The sequence below is a fragment of the Larus michahellis genome, chromosome 16 (assembly GCF_964199755.1).
Source record: "Larus michahellis chromosome 16, bLarMic1.1, whole genome shotgun sequence".
NCBI lineage: Eukaryota > Metazoa > Chordata > Aves > Charadriiformes > Laridae > Larus > Larus michahellis.
In genome coordinates, this window is record NC_133911.1 from 9,109,632 (window position 1) to 9,135,906 (window position 26,275).

The window sequence follows — 26,275 nt, forward strand, 5'->3', positions numbered from 1 at the left end:
TTTCTGTCGAACCTGCTTGCTCCTTGGAAAGAAAATTGTGAATCAGCTGCTGGACCCGAAGGAGGGCTCCTGAGATTCGAGTGTGCTGCAGGAAAGCTCACTTGCTCTTGGTCTCTTTTACAAGCCTTGTTTCACAGGTGTGAATTTAATAATCTGGGAGAAATGAGCAATAGCACAGGGTAGCGTTGGCACCATGGGCTTTGTCAGCATTTTGCAAATATTAACTTATTTGCTGCAGGCTGGGTGAGCCTGGTGGTTCTTGTTGTGCAGAGTAGGGGAGGAGAGAAGGTCCAGGGGCCGGTTCACGAGCCCTCAGGCAATACACAGCAGCTCGGCGTGAGGGTTGGAAGTGGCTCCCAAAAGTCTTCCACGCTCAGGATGGGCCAAGAGTCTTGAGGGATTAGGAACAGCCCTGTTACACAAAGTTTGTGCCTTTATCTCCCTTTAACGTGGCTGCAAAATGCTGTCACATTTCACTCGGGGCCGTTAGAGTGGCAGGGCAGCGAGGAATATGTTATTGTGAGGTGAAATAGCAACAGGCATTTCTAAGTGCCTGAAACAGGCTTAAAGTTCATGGTGAGATCGAAGATGCTCCTTCTAGAGAGCACAGAGCCTCAGCCGCCAGGCATCCCCCTCAGCTAGGCTTCAGCCCCTCGTTACGCCTGCGGTCCCCGTCACCTTCCTTATATTGGTGAAAGAAGGAAGTTGTATCTATAATAATTCTAAGAATATATTCAGACTGTGGTTAAAACACAAACCATGGGCTGAGTGAACTACGGTTGAACGCGTGCAAGTTCATCTGCTCTGCTTCTCCAGAGAGTTGCTCTCCCATCTCGGGATGGCTGTAGTGGACCTTGGTGGGTGCTTTTCACCTCCTTGTGTCCCTGGGGCTGGGGGAGAAATGGCTGCTTCAGCTCAGCTGGGGCTGACCTGGCCCTTCGGAGAGAGCCAGAGTCACGGCAGTGGGGAAAAGAGCTACGACACTGCCTATTTCCATACCAATCCTTTGGAAACCACTTTGGTGGCAATTCCCAGGGAAGGTTCACGGACAGAAGGGACCGGTCCCCGGAGGGACCCAGCGCCGGGGGTGGCAGCCCCCACCTCAGTGCTAAGCTGGCCGGGGGCTGAGCTGAGCCCCAGCGCGAGCAAAAGTGGCGGATCGCCTCTTCGCGGGCTTTGTCTGGGTATTCCCAGCCTCTTTTTTCCGAGCGCGGTTTCCCTGCAATGCCCTGACTAGCAACAGAGGGAAGCAGCAACCCAGCCATCAGCAGAGCCGGCTCGGGGAGCGCGGGGAGCGGCTCTCAGGTGAAAACAGGCAAATCACGGCAGCTGCCTTGGCCCTGGTCCGCACGGTTTGGTCTTTATTCCTCTAGAAGCCTGCAAAAAATCTGGTGCACGTCCTGCCGCAGGCTCCCCATGCCAGCCCTGTCCCGGATGGCCAACCCAAGCATCCCCTGTCACCTCCCGGCTGCGTCCAGGCAGAAGGGACAGAGGATCCCTTGCTGCACCGTTCCCTACGCAAAGAGATCTTAATTAGGTTTAATGAGCAGGTTTGGGTCTCTGGAGGTGTTAAATCCTCCTGGCGGGGGTTTGGCTGGAGAACCGTTTCTGGCAGAAGTAGGGGTGACACCGCAGGTCCCTCCTTTGGTGCTGGGAAGCAGGTGACATCAGGGAGCTGTGACAGTTATGGCAGAGGCATAACAGCCCCTGAAGGGCCCTGGGGGCTGGAAGCGGCAGAGGAGCCGAACCTGGGCCGTGGCGGATCTCGAGCTCGGCCACTGCTGATGTGTTGAGCCCCAGGTCAGTTGCCTCCCAGCACCATTTAAGTAGCCTGTAGGCACTGGGGAGGTAATTACATCCAAGCCATCTCGTAACGCTTCTCTAGCAATGCAGAACTAGTCTCTGAGGCTCTTCCTTGTGCACCTTGAATTAAGCCATGCCACAGGGGCAGCAGTGCTTCTGATGGGGTGCTTTTCCCTTCTGCTAGACCTCACCATCCGACCGCTTTCCTGACTTCCCTGGATGTGATTGCCTCCACCGTTCGCTGCACAACGGGACTCCAGGTGGCACCTTGTTTTAGAGTAAATTACACTGTCATGGGCACCACTGCCAACCTCGGGGAACACAATTTGCAAAGTCGTTTGTGGTTCTTTATCATCTCAGATGCCCGCTGCCGGGCTGTCACTCTCGCTGCAGAGATGCTTTCCCAGGATGGGCCGCGGTCGCTGCAGCAGGGACGCGTGTTACCGGCACCCACAGCCCGGGCTGCTCTTTGCACCACGGAGTTTAGAGCTCAAGCGTGAGAAGACACCGGCCTGGCCTTGCGGGCGCCGGTTGTGCTTTGAAAGAGAAAGGGAACTTCCGAAACGCCCTTAAGATAGTCAGATTTTTTTCCTTTCGAAAACGAGCGCAGCCACGTGGTTAGTGCTGGTGTCACCCATCATGACCACACAGCCGGGGCGGCGCGGAGGTGCCGTCTCTGCTGGAGGGAAAGGCCCGGCTCCTTCCTGAAGCTGCGGCTGCCCTGGGCCAGGGGAAGCAGCATGGAAGCAGGGTAAGGCCACCAGCAGTCCCTGCCTCAGCTCTAGGCTTTTCCTCTCCTCAAAGCGGTCGCGTAGGTCCTTTCCTTTCTCTCTGTGTCCCCGACGTGGGGCAAGGAGGGATGGGAGGACACCAGACTCTTGCCGCTGGCTCTTCTGTGATGAGACCCGCGGGGCAGGAGCCCTCCTGGAGGAGCATCTGCGGGCGCCGTGTCTCGCAGGTGCGGCAGAAAACAGGCACCGTCCTGCTTTCGTTTCACCCCCCGGCTGACTCAGAGGGGCCCGGGCGACCCCGAGCATCACTCAGTTCGAAAGCGGCTGCCCTCGCGCTCGGCGGCTCCTGCCCCAGAAGCAGGAAGTTTTCGGGCTTTCACTATTAGATGTCGGTACCGGGTTGAGACGAGATGCTAACGCTGGCGTGCGTAAAAGGAGTAGCCGGATGGTGCCTGAGGCACGTCCGTGTCAGCCAGGAGAAGCGGTCCTGATGCTCTGGGGAGCGGGAGAGGGAAGAGGAGGAGGAGGAGGACCGCATGGCGGGGCTGCCAGCAGAGGAAGGCAGCGTGGGGCTCAAGATGGCTCCGCCACATCTGCCGATCCTGCCGCTGGGGCCGGAGAGGCGCTGGGCACAAAGGGAGAGCCGAGGGACGCTGCGGGCTCCCTTCCGTGTTGAAAGAGGCCAAAAACGTTGTTTGGGGGTAAGAGGAATAGGTCGTATTGAGGATGACCCCAGCTATTATTCGCAGCAGGGTGAGGAAGGCTCTGGCTGAAGAATGGGCTTTCCCACAGGCATCCCGTATGCGATCCGGGGTGAACGGTGTTTGTTCTCCCGGTATCACTGCCCCGTCTGCAAAACAGGGGTGACTTTCCCGCCTCGCATTGCCTGGGGGGCGTAATATTCCATTTAATAATGTTTGCAAGTTGCTTAGAAGTGGGAAGGTCATTTGAGTCTCTGAACAAGTAAGGTTTAGGATATCTGCCTCGTGGCTTCACCATAAACTTCACTGTTCCTCTGGGTGTCTTAGCGCTCTCGGTGCCTTTATGGATTCACGGGCATTTGCAGCTAGAGATGCCCGAGGAAAATATGTTAGCCGGTTGGCAAATGATGTTCCTGGGTTAAAAAATTCCCTGTGCCTAAAATGGACAAATGGGGATCAAGCTACGTCAAAACAGAGCCCAGGAAGCCTTCTTTTGAAGTCATTTAAGTGGCCACGGGCTACTGGGGCTGCTGGAGCTCCTGCCAGGGCTCAGAGCTCTGCAATCCCAGTGCCCTGGCACATCTTGCTCAGCGCTGGTGGCAGGTGAGGATATTTCATATACCAGCATACAGGGTACAGCCCGTGGCCTGAATTTGTGCCACTGCTGTGGTTCGGACAGGAATGTCTCTCCTGAACTCCCCAGGTTCACGGAGCAGAATTTCCCCTCCGAGAGCAGATACCACCCTGCGCAGCCCAGCAGCACGGACCAGGGCTGCAACACGCTGCCTTCGCGTCCGCTTCTTGCTGCAAGGTTATTTTTTCTGCCACCTAGCTTGGGGTTTCAGTTTGATTCAGAGAGGCGATACTTGGGAGTTTGGCGTTGCTGTGTCTAACCGGGGAGCCCGGGCTCTTTGCTGAATGAAGCCGGCCCAAGGTGACTACTGAGAACAGCCGCGCGGAGCCTCCCCGGGGCTGGGGGAGCTGTAAACCTCTTAAATGGGAGCCTTGAGCCACAGGATCAGTGCTTGGCAGAAGTGGGCTAACCTCCCAACACCCCACCGCTCTGGCCCTCTCCGAAATACCCACATATTTGTGAGAACACTGGCCGGTGACGTCACCACCAGAAATACCACCCCTGCGGTGAAGCCTGGCAGTTTTGTTTCATTACCTGTAGTCCTGGTCTGCAGTGAAGGTGCTTCCAGCCTCCTCCTGTCCTGCGCGAGCCGTCTCGGGGCAGTGGGCTGTGGGGCAGGCTGAGCGCGGGTCACCCCTCTGCCCGCCGCGGGGACGAGGGCACCGTGTCCTCACCACGGGCCCTTTGGGGCTCCGGTCCCCGCCGTGCCGCTGGGAGGGGGTGGGATGGCACTCCCCGAGGTGAGATGGCATGCAGGCGTGCTGACCCTGCTGCTCCTCTTTGCCCCTAGGGCGATCTATCCTCTGTCAGACTCCCCCTCGGTGAAGATGTCCCAGTCGTCGCCAGCTGACGAAGGCACAACGTTTGAGCACCTCTGGAGCACGCTGTAAGTGGTGGTTGATCATTTGCCCTGAGGCTTATTCTGAGGCAGAAGTGGCCTTAGAGCTGGCGTTGGTACTTGACACCGTCCCGTGTACAGGGCCACATGGGGATGGGGTCAGGGCCAGAGCAAAGGTCCCCTCCTGGCTGGGACCTTGCCTTGCCTGGGACCAAGCCTGGGAGGATGCGCTCTTACTCCTCAGTCTTCACTCATGAGGTGATGAGGCTTGGTGGCTGCCCGATTAATGGATATTTTCTAAAATCAAACGTCATCTAGTCACACCAAGACTTTTGCAAGTCTTCTGGCCTTTGAGCCTCACGCTCTAATCAAGCAAGGAAGAAGGAGCGTGCTTCATTTCATCCTCTTTCTTCCTTGGTATCCTCTCACTTAGAGACGCCCCAAGGGGACGGATACACCGGAGCACCTGGGTAAATCAAAAACTTCCCAAGTCTCCGCTTGCTTTACCCACCAGGGCACAGTTTGCCTGAGCAAAGCCTGCTCTGCCGTATGGAAATAAAAGCGGAGGATGGAGGGAGAAGTTGAGAAGGGAGGAAGGTTCCCGGGAATGCAGGCTGCTGGGTGGTGGTGGCGCAGGCTGTGCCGCAGGGCTGACCGTGCCATCCCCTTTCCCGCAGGGAGCCAGACAGCACCTACTTCGACCTGCCTCCGTCCAACCACACCGGCAGCAATGAGGTCTCCGACCGCACGGAGGTCACGATGGACGTCTTCCAGATGAGAAGCATGAATGACTCGGTCATGGTGAGTGCGCTCAGACTGCCCGAAGGGGACCTGCATCAAATACAAGCCTGTGTGCCCCGCAGCGGGCCGGGGGCTCCGGGGTGGGGAGTGGGATGCTTGCTGGTTCACAAACTGAACACAACCACTACGCGTGCGGCGCCGCTGTCATTTGTGCGGGGTCTGAGAACCTGCAATCGATGGCTGCGCCGCAGGTTCGCAGGGGATGGTACAGTGTTCCCTAAAAAAATGGCTACTTATTGATAGACGCCATTGCTGCATGCAGCGGGGGCTCTGTGCTGTAGCGGTGGTGGAGCTCGAGTTCCTCGACAGGAGGAGAGTGTAATTTGCTCTGCTATAAACACGCCGTGTAGTAAAAGCCGTGTATAAGCTGGTGGCGAGGCAGAGCTGCTGGAGGGGCATGCCGTGCTCCTGGCACCCAGCTCTGCTCCCACCGTGGCCCCGGGTCTGTGCCATTGCCCTTCCCTCCAAGAAGCTGCGTCTGTGTCTAAGGCAAAGGGTTTGAAAAGCAGCGTAATGAGTGTGCGAGACGGACGGGTCGCTTGTGCATCTTCAGTGCCCCAAGTGGGGTGGCCTCCTGGGAGCATCCCTGAAGCAGCGCCGGCATTGGCAGCGTCTCCCTCCAGAAAGCGGCCGTTTCCCTCCTCGCCAGCTTGCGTCCCCTCCCCCAGCCCTCTTTTCCCTCGCTTTTCGCTTCCTTTCCCTCCCTTCCCCGGCCTTTGTCTGCAGCGGGCAGGAGCCTGGCAGAGGGAGCAGGCGGGGGCGGCGGTGCTAATTGGGGAGCTGCCCCTCGCTGAGCTCACCGTCGCCTTTCTTCCTCTTCCCGCTGCCACCGGAGCCGAGCCCGGCGGGATTCGGTGCAGCCCGGGGGGCTGCCATGACTGGGCAAGCCCTGGCCTTGCGGGCCGCTGAGCAGAGCAGCTGCACGCAGGCAGGGCAGAGCCGGCGGCCGGCCCTCGCTCGGGATAACGAGCCGGCAGTAAATATTTACATCAGCCCCATTGTGCCACCCAGCGCTGCGCCGATGCCCTCCCGGTGAGCCCTGGCCACTGGCGTCACCGCAGGGCACAGCGGGCTGGCACGCTTCGGAAGAAAGGCACAGATATCGCGGTGCTGCCGGGCTGAAGGAAAGGCAGGGTTGGGACAGACAGGAGCCGGGGCAGGCGGCCGCTCGGTCCACGCTGGGACGCCTGCTGCGCCTGGTGCTCGCGGGGCTGGAGCCGGCGTGCAGGCAGCAGCGGGTGCTGCGGTGCCTGGCGCCGGTGCTGATGCTCGGCGGTGCGAGCTGGCCACCCGAACGCCCCGTGACCTGCCCTCCAGACGGCGGTGATGCTCCCTCTCGGCCACTAACCCACTGGTCATGCACAGCAGTGCTGGGAGGTGGGTGGTGCAGGCTGGTTCCACCCTTCAAAATACGCCATGCCACTCTGTGCACTGCTCGTCTGCTTCAGCACGCAGCCTTCCACGGCGGGGTCTGGCTGAGGGCAGCACCGTTCCCCCATCTGCCTCGAGTTGGAAGGAAATCTGCCTGGTTGCTCCAGATATCTGTATATCCATCTATCCATATCTATCCAGAGAGCTAGCTGTCCATATCTGTCTATCTAGACATCTGTCTAGCCATCTATCCACACCTATCTATCCCCATCTATCCATATCTATCCATCTAGATATCCATTTAGATATCCATCTATCCCATCTATCCATATCTATCCATCTATCCACATCGATCCATATCTATCCATCTCTATCCATATCTATCCATCTATCCACATCTATCCATCTCTATCCATATTTATCCATCTAGATACCCATCTGTCCCCATCTATCCCCATCTATCCCCATCTATCCATCTAGATATCCATCTATCCCCATCTATCCATATCTACCCCATCTATCCCTATCTATCCATCCAGACAGGGATAACTCCGTATCTCTGAGATACGGAGCTCTCAGAGCTGCTGCATCACCTGGTGGATGCAAGGGCAGCCACCTCGCTCTGCTGGCAAAGGGTGCCGGCCGAATGGGTTTCCAGCCCAGTGCGGCTACAGGCAGCTTTCTGGGGTGGAATCTGGACAGATTTGATGATGGAGCTGGACCCCCGCTCTCCCTGCGGTGGGAACGGTTGGTATCGCCCAGTCCATCACTGGGCAAGCTGGGGCCTGCCCTGTGCTTTAATGAATAGTCATGAGGGACAGAAAGGGGTGGGCCCCGTTTTGTTGTTGGATGCAGCGAGTTGACAGAACTAAGGGAGATGAAAAAAGCAAAAAAGCCAACACACGGCGGCACACGGGTGGCCAGCGCAGCATCCCTGCCGCTGCCCGCCCCGGCCCTGCTCCTGCGCTCCCCCGTCCCGCCTGCCCCCGCCGTGCCCGCCCCGACTCCATGACTCCCGTGGCGGGACGCTTCCCAGCGCTCTGTGAATCCCGAGACGACTAAAATGCTGTACATTAGCGACCCGATGCAGCATTATACCACGGTAAGTGCTACTTGTTATTTACGGGTTTTGCTTTGCTCCCTTATTTGCAATCACCCGCCGAGGCCGGACCTGGGCACAGCTCTGGCTCTGCCGCTGCCCGGGAGCTGCCAGGGGCTTGGCATGGCGTGAGCCTCCTCCATCCCGCGGCTGCACGGAGGAGCTGCGGTGGCTCCAGCCCCACCATGGACCATAGCCCATGTCAGCGTGGGATGCTGCAGCCTTGACGCCTCCGTTGGCGTTTCTCCCTCGCTTTGCCCGCTCCATTTAAGCCTTTGGTGCAAAGGGCCCCTCGCCCAGATGGAGGGGTGTTAGCTGGAGCATCCATCCGAGGAGCTCCCTGTGGTGCTGGGCACCACCAGCACCAGTCTGTCTTCCACTGGGGACCTCCTCACAGCACGCACCCGTGGCCCCGGGCAGGGTTTCCTTCCCTGGGCTAACATCTCTGGGAGGGTAGAGCAGACGTAATGGTACCTGCGCCTGCCTTTTTAGCCCTGTCCTGAAGCGCTGAAGCTGCTTTCGCTGTCAAAAGGATTTTGTGTCTGCCCTCTGGCATTCCGAAAAGTTAGACACAGGCAGGGATGCTGTTAGAGACAGAAAGGCGTGGTGCCGCACCTCCCGACCAGAAATGACTTCGCTCCTCTTTTTTTGTCTTACGTGTGTTGGTACAAAGCGCACATGCCCCGGGTTCGTTTTGTGCGGTAGTGCTGTTACTTGGGAGGTCGTTACTGCAGTCATGTGAATATTTATATGCGTGTGGGGATAAACATCTGTGTGTATATGTATATACTTAGAGAATTACAAACACAAAGGCTGTGTTGCATTTGTTGACGCACACATACACACACAAACACTCATGCCTTCGATTTGTCTTTTAAGGGAATGTTTCCAAAATGTAGTCAATTTTTAAAAACAAGGTGTCATTTTCCCCCCTGCACCTGACTCGGGTATCTCAGCCGGCGGATCTGCCGAGCCCCGGCACCCGGGCGCTGCCCGTTGGTTTGTGCTGGCAGGGGACCCCTGCCCGGGGCGGCCAGCCCGGCTTCCAGAGGTGGTGCTCTGGGTCTCCTGGCTCCTTGGTGTTCGAGCCAGTCGCTGATTTCCCCGAGGGAAGGACCTTTCCCTTGCGGAGGTCGGGATGCTCTTCTCAGTGGGTCCGTCTCGGTTTACCTCCCCATTAAGCTTTACAGCCACAGGCTTCAGCCGCTCACGGGCCTGGCCCTAAGCACCCCAGACTCACAGACCCATGCGGCGTTGACTTTTGTGGAGTTTTTTCCAGCCACTTCCAAGGGCCGCCTCACCCCAGTCCGCCCCACAGCTCCCGAGCTCGTGGCTCCCCAGGGCAGATGTCACCGGGAGGCAACAGGCTTCAGGGGAGACCACCTCGCCCCCTGCAGCTCCCAAGAGGGGCTTGTAGAGAGCTGGGGGTCGGTCTCTTCTCCCAGGTAACAGGCGATAGGACGAGAGGAAAAGACCTCAAGTTACACCAGGGGAGGTTTAGGATGGATACTAGGAAAAATTTTTACACTGAAAGGGTTGTCAGGCATTGGAAGAGGCTGCCCAGGGCAGTGGGGGAGTCGCCATCCCTGGAGGGATTGAAAAGCCGGGCAGACGCGGTGCTGAGGGACGTGGGGTAGTGGTGCTTTGGGCAGTGTTGGGTTGATGGTTGGACCCCATGACCTTAAAGGTCCCTTCCAGCCTAGATGAATTTATTCTGTGATTCCTGGATATTCCCACTTCAGCAGGAGATGGGCAGCCCCAGGAGCACACATGCCGAGCTCTGCGAAGGCAGCGCTGAAATCGCGCTGTTTGCTCCTCAGGCGCTGGGCAGTTGCTCCCCGTTCATTCCCTGGCAGGGAGGTGGCTCAGGGCGCGAGTGCGGTCTGTTCCCGGGGCCCTGCTGTGCTCCCGGGGGGATGGAACAGCTCCGGCGGGATGCTCGTGGACCACTCGGGCTGTGGATCAGCCCCGACAAGCCGCAGTCCCTTTTCCCCTTGCTGCTCTCCTCCTGGCGTTGCCTGAGCTTTGCTTTCCCAGGGTGACCTGTCCTGCTCGCCGTCCGGCCGCTGTCACCCGCTGCCGAGGCTGCCCTGGCCCTGCTCTCCCCCACGGCTTTCCACTTACAATTTTAACACCCATTTTGCTGAAGTTTCTTGCGACTTTTTCTCCAGGTGAAGCCTGGGATTGCGGAAAGCTTGGACGGGGTTGGTTTGTCTTTGGCAGGGCTATTTATAGAGTGGCAGGAAGGAATAGAGGGGTTTACGCACATATTTTAGGGGAGAAAATGGCTGTATGTGTAAAAGCAAGCCAGGTCTTGTTCAACATTCCTCCAGTTAGTCACAGGCTCCAACGACCTTGTGAGAGATGCAGACAACAGGAGAACTTCCCTGGAGAAGGATGATTGCCTTTAAACCATTATACATCGTAGACGTTTGGGTGAGGTTGGGATCCCAAGTCAAAACACGTCTCCTGATTCCTGAGCTGTGAGCCTTGCCGCCCTTCGGAGGAGAAGGCAGATGGCTGAGCCTGCTGGCCGTCCCCACGGCCGCCTCCCAGTAGCTCCCAGTTCCCCAACTGGTGCTGGTGGCTGGAGGGACGTGGGGGCTGGAGCTGGGGGAGCGCAGGCGGGCGGCCCCGTTCCTCCTGCGAGGCAGGGTGCTGCGGGCAGTCGGGGTGACAAGCGGCAATGCCGCGGCTGCTGTTAGTGGTCACCGGTGGCAGCCACCAGCAGCACCCGCCGCTGGGACAAGCCGGGCTTGCAAACGCCGGGAGAGCAACTCTTGAGCAATTCGGGAATTGCAGATTTCTGGGGACAAAAACATCCCACTTGCTTTGAGAAACTGTTGCATTTGGGATTTTTTTTTTTTTAATATTAATTTATTTCTCTAATATAGAAAAAATGGGGTTTTTTGGTCTGATTTTCAGACGAAAGATTAATGCCGCTTTAGCCATGTGGCTTTTGAGAACATAGCTTTGCTTGGGCGATGCCTGCAGATAAAAGCGCTGCCAGCTCTTACTGGAAGTATCTGACAGGAATTGTTCAGAAGAGGAATAAGAAAAAAAATTGTAAAAAGTCAGGATTTGGTCCCGTGTGTCTGGAGTCAGAGCCAGCCCCCGCATAAATGGGTAGGTTTGCTCGGTGACCTTGCTGCAGTGTGCTGCATCACAGCTACGCGCTTTGTAGGTTTGAGGTTTTCCCCAAATTAGACCTGGATCAGTGAAAGCCACTGAAAGCAAACATCCCGGCTGGGCAACGAATTCCACAAACCGCCATTCAGAGCTGGCTCCGCTGCCAGAAACGCTTCCAGAAGCGGGGTGTGTGTCTGTGTGTGTACGTTCATGACAGGCGAAGGCGTGCGGGAGGTGTCCGGAGGGGCAGGTCGGACGCTGCGTGGTGCGGCCGCGCTGGCAGCGATGCCTTTGTCGGGGGGCTGCCGGTCGCTTCCCTGCGCCGCGGTGCTCTACCCGCTGGGAAAGCCGCCGTGGAGCAGAGCCCCGTGCGCAGGACGGGGCCGTCCCCCCCCGGGCCCCGCAGCGGGACATCTCCCACACCTCAGCAAACCCCAGAAAATTCCTGTCCCATCTCCTGCTGGCACAAGGGTGGCTTTGCACAGCCAGGTGCACGAGAAATCCAGGGATCTCGGCACCTCGCTGCCTCCAGTGAGCACGGAGCTGGGAGAAGGGGATGATTTAAGCGCGTTGGGTTTATCCCTTGCGCAAGTGGTGACCTGTTCCAAAACCCAAGGGACCCAGAGCAGCTCTTTTGGCTGGCTTTCCCGCATGCTGGCCCTTTAAGGAGGCTGTAACAGGACACCTGGAGCCCTGCAGAAGTGTGGCTGAGGTTTCCATGTCTCTAAACTGGCTGGTGTTTTCTTTTTTCCCTCCTCCCCTTTTCCCTTCCTCCAGTCCCAGTTCAATTTGCTGAACAACAGCATGGATCAGAGCATCGGCAGCAGAGCAGCCTCCACCAGCCCCTACAGCTCCGAGCACACCTCCAATGTCCCAACGCATTCGCCCTACTCGCAGCCCAGCTCTACCTTCGACGCCATGTCCCCAGCGCCCGTCATCCCCTCCAACACCGACTACCCCGGTCCCCACCACTTTGAGGTGACCTTCCAGCAATCCAGCACCGCCAAGTCAGCCACCTGGACAGTAAGTTGCATGTCTTCTTGCCTTCGCTAGAGAGACGCTCGCCGCTGCAGACGCTGTTTTCGGCAAACGCCTCGGCAGTGCTTGGCAGCGGGACGCAGAGGGCACGCTGGCGCGGGGGGCTGCGGGACGCAGCCACCCCCCGATGGGGACTTGGCCCGCACAGGTGGCCCTGGAAAGCAAAACGCGCAGGGAACAGCAGTGCTCGCTTTTCAGGGATTTTCTCCAAGAGGGCTGTGAAGCCCAGCAGTTCGAACGTAATTTCTCTCACAGCAATTCCCTAAACTGCAGGTAAATGTCCCTGAAAACCACAAAGCTGGAGAAACGTCCTGGGGAAGGACCTGCCTTGTTCTCCTGGTGCTTCCCCACGCGTTTGCCAGCTGTCAGAGGCCAGGCAGTGGGCGAGACCGACCCTCGCTCGCGTCTACTGGGGCCATCCTCAGCTTTGCTGTAAATTCTCACTCGGCATTTCCAGTCCTTTTCCATCTCGTGTCAGAAGGGCGACTTAATCTCTGGAAGTCACGGCAAAATAACAGAGTTGGTTTTTAATCAGAGAGGGGTGGCTGCCCGGCATGGTGCCGTGGGGGAGGCGGGCACAGCACCCTGGTCCTTGGAGATGCCGGTTGGGTCCACGCCGGACCGGCCGCGTGTCTGCAGGCGCAGGAGTCCTCTGGAGACCGGGGACCCAGGAACCAGGCAGAGTTTATGACAACTGCTTTGCTTTTGGGGGCAAAAGGTCCTGAATTCACTTCCTGGCTCAGTGTAGCGCCGTCCCTGTTTTTGAGAAAAAAACCAGCACTTGTGGCCGGTGTCAGAGGCATTTCTGCGACAGACGCCTCTGTGAGCACCCGGGAGAGCCGCTCACCGGCACACACGAGGCAGGTGGGTTTTCTCCTTCGGGAAACGTTAGCGGAGCAGAAAGGCTGGGACGGGACAACTGACGCAGCGAGGGAGCGATGGGGTTTCCTCCGGGGCGGTGGTTTGACATTAGCACGAAACGGGCAGAGCCGACCGGGAGTGATGTTATCAGCCCGAGGAGTGATAATGACACCTATTTTCTGAAGCTGATGTATTTAATTGCCAAGACAGTCCTTCGCATGGTAGACAGAAAGCATCCGCGGATGCTTTGCAGGCAGCGCCCGAGCGTGTTGGTCCCGGTGTGTGGCAGTGAGCGCGGGCAGGAGGGGACGGGCTACGGCAGCTGCCGCAGCACCGGGTCTGTCTCCTGCAAAACCCACGGGGCAGGCGGAGGGGGGAAAGCCGTCAGCGAGCCGGTGTTTGAATGCAGCCAAATTCACGGCTCGGGCAGCAGAGCAGCTTCCTGCGTCCGGTCACCGGAGCTTCACAGCTGAGTCGTGCTGACCGGGGCTGAGGACCAGCACCGCCGTTAAATACGACTTGCCCTTGTAGGAGCAGTTAAGTCTTCACTTTTTTCCACTGTCTTTGCTTGCAAGATGTTGCTAAAGGATGCATTTCGTTAATAAACTGAAGGTCCTCAGAGTAGGACATGACTCCAGCCCAATCCTAGCCTGGATTGGGGATACTAGGGGATACCTCACACCAGTTAAAAGTAAAGCTGCCCAGGGAAAGGAGGCAATCCCATGCCACTAAAGCATCCCAATGGAAACTGAGCTCACAGCGACGCAGGGTGTCTTGTCCCAGCTGTCCCGGCACGGAGGGCTGGGAAGTGTCTGATGGCTGCTGGCCCCTGTCCCCAGCTCCCGGTGCCCGGGGGTGGCGTTGGGATGGAGCAGGCAGGGCCAGGCTGGCTGCTGCGGGACACCCTCGGGGCACACCACAGACAGAGAAAGCACCTACTAAAGGTACTCCGCTCGCTTCAGTTAGCGGTAAGGAAATACCCTTCCCTGTCCCAGACGACGCATGTTGCAGCTGCAGGGAGTAAATCAGAAAAGCCACTAAGGTGATTTTGGCTGGTTGTCCCCAGGAGAGCAGGCGGAGCAGCAAGAGGCTCCCCGAGGCAGCCCCATGCGGCGAGGGAACCCGTGACAGCCCCTTCCCTCACTGGAGCCACCTGGGCTCTTTCCACAGCCCTAGCCTGAGCCCAGACTGTCTCAGCATCACCCCGAGCTGACTGTGCTCCTGGAGCTCTCATCTCCTGCTGGGAGCTGGGCTAATCAGGCCGAGATTGCTTTTTTCCCCTCAAGCCTGTGCGCTAAGGTTTCAGAGCAGTCAGTGGCACAGGGATGCTGAGAGCCCTCTTTGCCTTGGGGGGCAGCTGGACCCGAGAGATGCCGGGCAAATGTGCCATGGGCAGCCACAGGCACCTGCAGAGGACGCTCCCGGGGAGGGAGCTGAGGCTGCCGAGCACACGGTGGAAGGGGGGACCCTCCTGGGAAGTGGTCAGAGCGAAGGAGTTAAATGCCTGAACTGGCTTTAATGCTCAGCAGGGCGGTGGGTGAGATGTGCGGACCTCCGAACCGCCGTGCCGGGGTGACTGTGCGTCCCCCGAACGCAGGCTGGCCGCAGGACTAGCGCCCACCAGCCCAGACCTCACCGCGCTGAAGCTGAGCCTGGTGGAGAGCAGAACGGGTCGGCAGTGTCTTGCACCTTGGGGAGCGTGGGGGATGTTTCGTTCGAAGCAGTGACCGCTGCCGTGGCTGCAGAGGGTCCAGCTCGCCGAGGTTGCCGCAGGACGAGCAGTGCTGCCGCGGTGACAGCCAGATCCGCGCCACCTCCCCCTGTCACAGCTGCATTTCTCCCGCTGGCAGATGGGGCTGCCGCCTTCCTCCCGCTGCATGGAGCCCTGCGCCGCCACTGCTGCGCTCCAAAGTCTGTCCTGGTGAAACTGGGAAAGGAATTCAGCACCAAAAAAAAAAAGTTATATATTGCCAGTCAGTCAATACACAAATAAGGGTGTCTGTAGGCAGTGTGATTCTCTACACAATCTGAGTGTGGGTGTAGCAGCGTTCTAGGAAAGCTGTTGGGAAAGGCAGGCCCTCGGGAAGGAAAGCGAAACGGACGGTCGGTGGTGGTGGGGACAGTGACACCTGGCAGCTCGGTGACGGCCCAGCCAAGGGCAACCCAATTACCCATCTCGGTGCGCCAAAGGACAGGCGTGGTTTGGTTCAGCACCGTGAAAGGAACAACAGTGAAACTGCCGACTTCATCCATAGCTGGGGAAGCCTCATGGCTTTGGAATACGTCAAGATGAACTGCGCTAAGTAATTAACGCCAGGGCCGTAGCGAGCGCTGGGCCGGAATGGGGCAGAGCTCCTCAGCCGGCAGCCCCTGCCCCGGGGGGATGCTCTGCCGGACCCCCAGCTCCAATGTGGGGCTGCAGCACGGAGAACCCAGCCCAGGAGGAACTGACAGCTGGCGCGTGGGCAAGGCCAAGCCAAATAGTTCGATGCGAGTCATCTTCTCAAGTGATTTGGCGTGGGGTTTTGGTTTTTTTTTGATACAATCATGAGCTTTGGTTGGTGGAAGCGCGTAGCCCAATAGATTCCTGGTTTTGAAGGGTTTTGGCTGAATCCCTCCGGCTGTTCCTCCGGGGGATGTGGTGTCATCCATTCTCCTGTGCTTAGGAAAGGAGGCTCTGAGGAGCCCAGGGCTCCTGGCCAAAGAGCATACGGAGGTGGGCTGGCTGCTCGGTGGGGTGGCTGCTCCACAGGCGCTGGGCAGGGGAGCATCACCCGGGCAGGGGCAGCGAGGTGCCACCAAGGCCCCTGTCCACATGGAGTTCTGGTGTCCGCACTTCAAACCCTCCGCTGACAAAACAGAAAAGCTTTGGGAGGGAAATCCAAAGAAGAGGAAAGATTTGGAACAGACGCCTTGTGGGGCGCTACCAGAGAAACGTTCTGCATGAAAGGTCTCCATGAGAAGAGTAAGGGTGGCTCGATCGCCCTCTGCACAGGAGACGGTTTCTGATAGCAGACAGCTCTTTAATCTAATAGAAAAAGACATAATGAGATCCAGTGCTTGGAAGCTGAAGCCAGGCAAATTCAGACTAGAAACAAGGTGGAAATTTTTTTAACAGTGAGTATAATTAACCATAGGAACAATTTACCAAGGAATGCGGTGGATCCTCCAACTCCTGAAGTATTCAAATGAAGAGTCTGCATATCTCTGGAAAGATAAGCCGTGCTTCAAGCAGACCCCGTTGGCTCCGCGCAGGACGAGGAGGCGGGGGGCTTAGGCCAGCGGTGCAGGGAACCAAACCAGAGGATCGCCACCTGTGCTCTCCAGCCTTAAACCGCTGAATTTCAAGATTTAGGGAACGGGTGAATGGAGAAGGGGAGAAGACTTGGAACGGGGGTTTGGGGCTGGTGCTCCCAGTCCCGGGTCTGTCCTTGCGGTGGGATGCTGGGCAGCGGGTGGGTGATGCGGGATGTCCCGACTCCCGGCCCGGGCTCCAAGCACCGCACGTCACCACAAGCTCCCACCCAGGGCGGCCACACCAGTGTGCGCCGCAGGGAGCCCTCCAGCCTGCCGCCGCCTCCCTGGGCATTTTTAATGGCCTTCTTATCAGCGGAGAGCAACGGCCAGATGCTGAAAATAAGGTTTTCCCCGTAGGTTCGAAGCCCCCCTCTGGTAGAGGCTGGGAGGAGGACCGGGAGCGCGGCGCGGCAAGACGGGGCACGTCGGCAGTCTGCCTCTTTGTTGGAAGCTATCAGGACTCCCGGTGCCCCGGAGCTGCCCGTACACGCTAGAGCCACCAGCCGATCGCGGCTGTTTTCTCACCGGCAGCCCCTCGCCACGCCGGCCAGCTGGTAACTGATAGATAATTAGTATTTTTCTCAAGTTGGGTTTGTGGCGGCTCAGCGCCCCCTCCCCTCTAAAACGCTGTCACGTGCGCGGGGGCCAGCAGAAGCGTTAATAGAGTCTTTGGCCTCCCGTGGCCTGGCTGCAAAAGGATGCGGGAGCTCGTCCCCTGGTGCGGGGCAGCTGCCCAGGCTCGCACAGAGCCCCCGGCGCTGGGGGGGATGGACAAGCCTCCAGCAGGGGCTCCCCTCGCCCGGGCATGGGCACAGGGTGGGTCCGAGCTACGTCCAGGGTCTTGTCTGCTGCTTCGGGGAGCAAGCAGCCTGCCATGGAAAGGCTGGAGAGGCTCAAAGCCGAGGGGAGATGCTCCTGCTGGGATGGACGGCGTCCAGCAGTCACACATATCAAACCTGTCCTCCGCCCAGCGCTCCCCAGTGGGACACTGCCGTGTTGAACCGGTTCCAGTTGCTCTGCAGGTCTTGCAGCTGGAGTGTGGGGCCGAGGTGGTTTGCGTGATGGTAACTGAATGAGGAGGATGGAAGTCATCGGTGTGGCAGGAGACAGGTTCTCCCTTCCTGGTTGCTGTCTGAGGCTTGTTGGGGTAGAGGCGGTTGTAAAGAGGAGGGAAAAGCTTTCAGGAGCATCTATAGAAATGAGCCCCTCTTCAAACTCTGGCACCTTTCCATATTTTAGGGAGGTTCCTGTCCCACAGCGGTCATCTGGAGATGAGCAGGGGGCAGGCACGGCTCGGTACGCTCTACCTCTGAGCCATAAACATCTTTGTTTTCATCTGAGTAGCTGGGCAGAAGAGCGTGGATATTTTGGCGTGCCAGAAGCAGGAAAGCAACCTCAGCACCAGCCTGCTCCAAAGCCCATTGGAACCAGCCCACTGGCGGCTTTCCACCAGCTTGCGCAGGGTGTGGATGAGGCTCCAGGAGCTCCAGACACAATGGAATTAAGAAAAAAGGGAAAGGAATTCGGTGTGCGATGTTCCAACACGATCCCGCTATCAGCTCCACTATCTCGAATGTGTATGGTATGCACAGGTCAAGGGAACGACTTACTGGGAAGCGCGGCTCCAGCGGGAGGGCAAGGCTGTGTGCAGGGACCGAGGAGGTGGGAGAGGACACACCAGGGAGATGAGGTTGCTCCAGCCAGTTCCTCTGCGCTGGATCTGACACTCACACGGGGGAGGCGGGGACTGAGGGACCTGCTGGAGGAACAGAGATAATAAACGTGCTGCAGAAGGAAATGCATCTCCATGCTCTGGCCCCGCAGTGACCGCCGGCGCTGGCTGCAGAGAGGGGGAGGACGGTGGAGGACATCCCATGGGTCAGCCATCAGCGCTCCCCACCTCGGCTGCATCCTTCGGGAGCAGACGCGAGGCCTGCTGCCACAGTGGTGGGAGCAGAGGGTTTTACCCCATGGGGCTGCATCCCGCGCCATGGGAAGCGTGGCTGAAAGCGTTACCGGGAGCCCCAACCCCCGGCGCCTAAAGGAGTGGGGAGAGATGCTGGGTCTGCCCTTAGCGACGCACCGCCTCTGCCCATGCCCGCTCCAGGAGCGCGGGAGGAGCAGCTCCCTCCTGCTCGGCACAGCCTCCCAGGGATGCTGCGAGAGGCGGGAGTCTCGCCCCGAGTCCAGGTCTCGCTGCTCTGGTTTCTGCATTTTGATTCCAGCAGCGATTCCCAATCGCTCAGCCCCCGCTTCCCTCCCCTCCCAGCCTGCTCCCCATATCCAGTCTCGATAATGCAGCATGAAATAACCGCATTGCTGCGTTTTCGACTTCCTTTTTGGATGAGGGAGAACTCCAGCGCCGGCTCGGTCAGAGGACCCGAGCATCCAGACGCACAGAAGGAGCCAGACTTACTAGAAGAGACTAAAACAAGCGCCGAGTGCCTGCGCTGGCTGGTTGAGCCGTGACTAAGAAGGGCTGTGATCCTGGTTGGCAGTTATTTTAAGGATGCGCACACCGGGGAAGGAAGGGAGAGGACTCCTTTGGGGGTGAACCAAGGGATTTTAATTAGCAGTAATGGCACGATAATAAAGGTAGAAGAACGCAGGCAGCCTCTCCACTCTGTGTCTGCCGCTGGGGCAGCCCCGAGACATCGCTGGTGGTCCAGCACCCGCGGGAGCGGGGCTGGGGGACCTGCGGGTGACAGGGGTCCCCTGTAGCCACCTATGGCCAGGGTGAGCAGAGGGGCTCTGCCAGGCACCTCGAGACCCCCCCCCCCCCAACCCAGGCACGGCTGGTGGTACCCTGGCCATCACCCCGAAGCATCCCCACCGTGGTGCGGGGGCACGGGGAGGCCGGTGTTGGCGTGTCCCTCACAGCCGTCCCCAGGCCGTGTCTCTGCTGCCCAGCTGCCACGTCCCCGTGCCTCGGGCACCGGCGGATGCACTCTTCTCGGGCATCAGCCATGCACTGGACATATTCGAACCCAGCTCATAGTAAACGAGCAGCAAAGTAGCTTTGGGAGGAATTTCCAGCTGAGCGAGAAGTTATATAGGCCAGTGATTAAAAAATGGTTATTAAAAAATTTAGAAAGAAAAAATTAGCTCTGTAGTCGGCATGTCTTCCAGGATCTGTCGTAACAGATTCGTCCGAGCCGGTTAACGGTATTTGCGGTTTGCAAGATGCTACATGTCTGAGTAAGATGACAGACACATTATTATCACCTCTCCGCTGCGATCTGCCCGAACCTGTCCCAGGATGCAGCTCCGCAGCTGCTTGCTGGGGAGCGCAAGGAAATTAGCAGCCGGAGGCAGCACTTTTCTTCTCTCTCTCTTGCCAGGCTAGTGGCTTTATTGGGATCCATTGACTGCAGTCCTGGACACGTCTTGAGTAGAGCTAATGAGGAGACTGGAATGTAGGGGAGGAGGAGGCTGGTAGGCAGGAGGGGGGAGGATTTGTGGAAAAAGTAATTGTTGAGCAAATGATTTCCTTCAAGAGAGAAAGGAGGACTTGGCTGCAGCCCTCCCGAAGCAGGCAAGTCGAGACGCTTCGGTGTCAACAGTTGAAGATAAATAAGATTTTATCAGCTCCGAATCTGTTGGGACACATCCTCCTAGCGGTTCTGCTGCCCAGGGAGGGCTGGGCGGAGATGGACTTTGCTGGTAGGTCTTTCCACGCAGAAGATTCAGGTTATTTTCGTGTGCGAGGCTGTCAGCATCCACGGGGAAAAAAAACAAAACACACCTCTCCCCGCTCTCGCCTCTTGTGTGTGTGTGGGGGTCAGTTGTGGGTCTGAGCACTGCGGCGGCCTCTTCCAGAGCAGGTCCTGGGAGCCTGCTCAGGGGGAGCAGTGAGGGATGCCGAGACTTAATTTCTACTTAATTTCACAGCTGCAGCCACAGCAGTCGCCACGAACCGTTGTGGGGCATTAGCTCGTTTGGATTTTGTGACGTGTAAAACATTTCCTTGGATACGGCGGTACCAAGGCAGCCCCAGCAAACCCCAGCAGGGCCGATTGCCCCACGGCGCTCCGTCGCTCCCGTGCGCCTGTTTCCCGTTGTGTTCAGTACTGATGCAGCGTGGGGTCCGTCTTGCCCAAAAAGCAGCTGCGTTTCAATGCAGAGGTGAAAGAAACGCCATGTAAAGGCACTTTGGGGTGCCAAGTCCCTAGAGAAACAGCAGTCAATGCCAATATCCTGCTAGTGCTTAAGTAATTTGGCTTTTCCAGTTGTTCCTAGTGCTCTGGCTTTGCCCCGCAGGACAGACCATGGTAGCAGGGAAGGGGGAGATGCAGAGGCGGCATTATGCTTTCACCCCCGCAGAGGAGGGCTGACCCAAAAGCTGAACGACTACAGAAAACCCCGGAGGAATACACCTTCTGCAGGTTTACGCGAGGTTCAGGGAGATTGCGCGGTGCTATTACTGCTGTTTACACCGATCCAGCACCCACAAGCCACACCGACACGAGAACCCGTTGTGCGCCGCAAATGTGCAAAACCAGACACTCTCTGGCATTTTCCGTGAGCAGAGGTGGCCTCAGGAACACCCTCACGGGGGAGGCAGGCGCCGACGGTCCGAAGGGTAGAGCAGGAACTGGAAATAAAGGCAGGAGGTGCCCAGGGGCAGAACGTACCCCGGGTGTGAAGGAAATCCAGGGGCTGAGGTCGGGAAGTGTTGACGCACCGGCGCAGGGAAGGTGCTCAGGTGTCCCGAGATGCCATTCCCGTGCCCGGGGGCAGCAGCGGGAGCTCCGGCTGTGACCCGTCTGCCACGTGCGGCCGGTTTCGAGAGGTCAGCTTGTCCGAACGCTGGGGAAGAGGATGGATGCGAGCAAACAGCCCGAGGTTCACCCTGAGCGCAGGCGGCACGAGCGTGGCCGTGGCAAAGGAAGAGCAGGGAGCAGCGAGGCGGCTGCACTCATCTATGTGATGAAATATCAGCGTTTTGATCTCCCGGGCTCCATTTGCGACCGTCTCGTGTCACACTTGAGGAAAGCTCAAGCTCTCTGCAAGCCGGGGGTGCACACTTCAGCTGCGGCTTGTGCGGTACCAGTAACTCAGATGATGTGGCCCAGCCCGGCACAGAGATGCCCATGGGGCAGATCGATAGCGAATACAGGTGACCACGTAGGAGCAGAGGCACCTACGCTGCTTGGCATCAGAGCAAGACGTGCCCTTTGCTGTCCCCTATGGACACCATACATTGCCGAGGGCTCTTCCTGGCTGCAAACGCAGCAGGGGATGTAGAGCCTCCTGGGATGCTAAAACCATAACCCTCACGTGCCCGGTGGCCGTGGACGGGCTGGGGCTGCGAGACCCGGAGCGCTTTGCCCCAGCAGCGGCTGGGGATGCGGCCGCAGGACGGCTGCGAGGAGCCGGGACCGCGGCCGCCCAGGGCACAGCCCTGGCTTTCCTCACCCAGAATTATCAGCATGGAGTTCCTTAAAAGAATAGTTTGTTATTGTGGAAGGATCTTTGAAGGCAATCCTGGAGCTGTTAAGACACGATAAGGTTATCAGTGGAGGCATGCCTGTGTTGAGCGGCAGCCTTTCTCCCTGCGGGGCAATCGCTCTGCTATTTAACAGAGATTTATCCATGTCATAACATGGTATAATGAGAGAATTTGTTACCAAAGAACTTGCCATAATGCACCTCTACTCTTCCAGAGCAGTTATATTTCCCAGGCATGTTGAGGACTGCCCGGGAATGTCTACATGAAAGGATCCTTTGACAGGAGTTGTCAGTATTTTAACACCTGGCAAGGAAGAGCCCCCCTTCCAAATAACCCTTGTTTTGCCATGTTGGCTCTTCAAAACGGGGGAGTGAACCCCCCGTCACACTGGGGGTGAGCAGCTACATGGGTCACGGCCACACGAGAGCGGCTTCTTCCAGCCGGGCAGAGGGGAGTAACTGCGTTCCGAGCAGGACCGAACTCCCAGCTTAAGCACAATCCCAGCTGGAGATGCAGGATGGTGCCTGGGAGGCTAACCTGGCCATGGAGTCAAGCTGTAGTCAGCATCATCAGGTATCAGTGCAAAAGTCGGGGATTTCAGTGCAAGGTGGTGTTTCTGAGCATCCTCTCCCTCCGGCAAGCCCACATGCCTCCAGTACTGGGGATTAATTCTTCCTGCCACATTCAGCTTCATGTTACACCCCCGGATCTCACCCTCTAATGACCACGGCATCTCCCTGCTCCCCCTAGGCCACATCCCCCGCCAGCCCACCCCATTGTCTCCCTGGGAGCTGGTACCTGCTGCCGGCCGAGCATTGGTCCAACACATCCTCAGGATGCAGGAGCTGCTGCAGCCTCCCTTGGCAGGGGCCTCTCCCCTTTATATCCCCCCTGAAACTTCCCTAGAGACACCACCTGAGGATGCTTTATCTCGTTAGCCCCGTTAGCAGTTCCCCGGTTGGTAGGAGCCTCCGTGGGCAGGGGGGGTTCGCTCAGCCCACGGCTGCATCCCCTCCTGCGGGAAGGGCAGCAGGATGGGGATGTGCAGACCCTTCTGCAAACCCGCCTGATGCGTGGGTACATCGGGCTCAGGGCGGTGGGAAGACGAGGGCTGAGCCATCCCCAGTGCCCCACCAGTCCCGTGCTCACCGCCGAGCCCTGGTGTCCCCCGGCTTCGGGGGGCCGGGGCTCAGGACCCCCGTCAGCGGGAGGGCAGAGGGGCGGCTGGCAGCGTGGCGGAGGAGGGGAGCCTCGCTGGCCTCTGCACACCTGTACTGGGATGGCTGAGGACAAGCTTTAACATCCTCGCAAATACTCTGCACGGTGGTATTTTTTTGGCATCGGGCGCTGTGTTGTGGGGATGAGATAAAATACTTTTGAGCGGGAACATGCCCTGCCATGCAGGGACTGGCTGCTCTCCGCGCGGCAGGGGTGGGCTCCTGTACAGCAAACACATTCTTTGTGAGATGGAAAACAGCATGGCACTGGCGAGGTGGAAGGGAATTGCACATCCCCACACCTGGGAGCCGACGCAGGCGGTTACTGGAAGGTGAAGGACAGGCCCTGCCTTCCCCCCTCTGCTCGCAGCAGCGTGCAGCCTCTCGCGCCCGGCGCTGCAGGATGGTGGCTCCTGGTGGGACCAGACCCGGCCCCAGCGCTGGCTCCCGGCCCCCAGAGCTGCCCAGGCGCCATGGCCGAGGGGCTCTGCACCCTCTGCACCCGCGCTGCGGGGCTGTGAGCAGGGCTGGCTCCCCGGCACGCTGCTTTCTTCAGGCTGTCGTTCCCTTCCCACTTTCATGGCCACCAGCAGCTTCCCCCGTGCTGAGCAGGTCCACGGTCCTCGCTCCTTAACCGTGCAGATCCCTTGTGCCCTCACAGGGAGTGTTTTGGTGGCCATGAACCGTTTTCTATCAACAGGCGTCTCCGGGCGCTGCCTTCGTCTGCCTGCGGAGCATCCTCCTCCTCGCCACGTCCCCCTGCGAGCCACCGCTGCCCCCGCCAGCGGCTGCCGAGGACCGAGTCGTGATCAGGACAAAACCTGTCTGTGTCACACGTGCGAGTCAGGATTAAACTCCGAGGTCTTGCATAATTAGCTGTGATTCTGTTAATGACGTTAAGCATGACTTCCTTAGGCTGTGGTGCGTTGGCGCCCTCGGTGCTCCCAGCGCGGGGCTCAGCCGGGAGCTGTGTGCGCTGTTCAGGGTAACGTTTCCAAAAAGGGCTGAAGGATGCATGAGTGAGGCTTTACACTGGTTTTCAGCAAGATTTCCTCTAAATCACAGCGTAGCGGGTGCGCCGGCTTTGCCAGAACACTCAGGCTGGCTGGGAAACCCTTCCCGGCCCTGGACCCAGTGCGTGGTTGTATCTGGTTTACGTGGAAAGCGGATAAGATGTCGTGTGGGCAAATTTGGTCATATTTAAATATTTCCAGGGGAAACCCAAATATCAAGCCTAGCTACCGCAAAGACAAGCTGATTTTCCCGTGGTCACTGTCCCCTACGAGGCTCCGGGACTGTGCAGCAGCAGTTTGCAGCGCTGCCATCCCTCGCGGAGCTGCTGGGGAGCCCGGGTGCCGCTGCCATCCCCTCCGTCATCACAGGGAGCAGCTCGGCACCAGCACGGGCCCTCCAGCGCGGCTGCGAGGGGCAATCGGCTTTATAACAAGTCATTATTTTAATTTGCTGCTTTACTGCCGTGTTTGCATTTCCCTTGGAGGGGTGAGAAAGCAGCGGGCGGGTGGGCGAGCGCAGCCGAGGGAAGAGGAATGTCTCTCGGTGGATGCGGGAGCATCAGCCCGAGCCCCGCACCAGCCCCCAAGCAGGGAAAGGAGCCCCACATTTACACCGCAGCGGCTTTACACCACAGAAATCAGCGTTTTTCGCACACGGCAGAGTTGGAGTTTCATCGCACGTCCAGCAGCATCCCCTCCTCCCGCGCCGAAGCCGAGGGCAGCGGGGGGAGCATCCACCGCCCCGTCAGGCTCCGCGGCGCTCACCCGATGGGTGCCTCTTCTTTTCCAGTACTCCCCGCTGCTGAAGAAACTCTACTGCCAGATCGCAAAAACATGTCCCATCCAGATCAAGGTGTCCACCCCCCCGCCCCCAGGCACCATCATCCGGGCCATGCCCGTCTACAAGAAGGCAGAGCACGTCACCGAGGTGGTGAAACGCTGCCCCAACCACGAGCTCGGCCGCGACTTCAACGACGGTGAGTGCTGCTCTGCCAGGGGCTGCCCCATCTGCGGTGGGGTGCCGCAGTCGGGGCGGGGGGGCTGGCTCCCTGCCCACCCTGCAGCCCTCGCACGCACAGGGCGAGCATCGCGGGCGGCCACGTCCTAACCGGGGTTGGGGGGGGGGTTTCCTTGCAGGCCAGTCAGCCCCTGCCAGCCACCTCATCCGGGTGGAAGGCAACAACCTCTCCCAGTACGTGGACGACCCCGTGACGGGAAGGCAGAGCGTGATGGTGCCCTACGAGCCCCCGCAGGTACCCGGGGCGGGGGGCAGGACCGGTGCTTGCCGCTGCCTGGGGCACAGCAATTCTGCCCGTGCTGAGGGTGACGCCGCCGGTGACAGGGCTGCTTGGGAGGAGGCACACGTGTGTCCTGAGCCCGTGTCCTGCTTGCCCTGGCAGCTCTGAGGCCACCCCCGCTTGCTCCCCACACCGGTGGCCACTGTGAGCATCCTCAGCTCCCAGCCCTGTGAAGCATCCCAGAGCACCCCATTCCTGGGAAGCGGGATGCAAAGGGAAATCCCCTCCAGTCTGTCGCTGGGGGGCCCCAGGGGCCCCACAGTCCTTGTACAGTCCCCTCTTCCCAGCTGGGACCGTCCCCACACCGCCCTTCCCCAGTGCTCCCAGGAGAGCATCCCCTCAGAGCTCCCTTGCTCGCCCTGCCCAGGCACCAGCCCCAGGCCAGGACACGGGGGGTCCCAGCCTGCCTCCCCCCGCCATCACTCCCCGGGGGTCCCAGGCTCCTGCCTCCCCCCGCCATCACTCCCCGGGGATCCCAGGCTCCTGCCTCCCCCCGCCATCACTCCCCGGGGGTCCCAGGCTCCTGCCTCCCCCCGCCATCACTCCCCGGGGGTCCCAGGCTCCTGCCTCCCCCCGCCATCACTCCCCGGGGATCCCAGGCTCCTGCCTCCCCCCGCCATCACTCCCCGGGGGTCCCAGGCTCCTGCCTCCCCCCACATCACTCCCCGGGGGGTCCCAGTCTCCTGCCTCCCCCCATCACTCCCTGCTCAGCGCCTGCTCTCCCCTCCCGGGCAGGTGGGGACCGAGTTCACCACCATCCTGTACAACTTCATGTGCAACAGCAGCTGCGTGGGAGGAATGAACAGGAGGCCCATCCTCATCATCATCACCCTGGAGACGAGAGAGTGAGTGGCTGTGGGGGCAGGGACCGGCGTCCCTCCCCGCTGCGGGAGGGCTGGGGTCCCTCGGGAAGGAATCTTCCCCCCGAGGGGATGGGGACATGGCAGCCCCCTGCAGCCCCAGCCTGTGGCCGGGGAAAGGCTCTTCTCTGC

The 26,275-nt window shown here is 59.1% G+C and overlaps 1 protein-coding gene across 3 annotated transcripts in view; it reads left to right on the top strand.

Annotated features, from left to right (window-relative positions):
* TP73 (tumor protein p73) overlaps positions 1-26,275 on the top strand; it is a 32,710-nt gene that overhangs the window by 669 nt on the left and 5,766 nt on the right. For 2 of the 3 annotated variants that reach the window (XM_074560437.1, XM_074560438.1), the window contains exons 2-7: positions 4,660-4,755; positions 5,385-5,508; positions 11,885-12,130; positions 24,776-24,962; positions 25,123-25,238; positions 26,019-26,128. In XM_074560437.1, coding sequence (XP_074416538.1) covers positions 4,697-4,755; positions 5,385-5,508; positions 11,885-12,130; positions 24,776-24,962; positions 25,123-25,238; positions 26,019-26,128 — 842 coding nt within the window. In that variant the 5' untranslated portion in view covers positions 4,660-4,696. Of the gene's footprint in view, positions 1-2,433; positions 2,555-4,659; positions 4,756-5,384; positions 5,509-11,884; positions 12,131-24,775; positions 24,963-25,122; positions 25,239-26,018; positions 26,129-26,275 lie in introns of those variants that run through there. The other variant, XM_074560436.1, reaches the window with a different exon arrangement.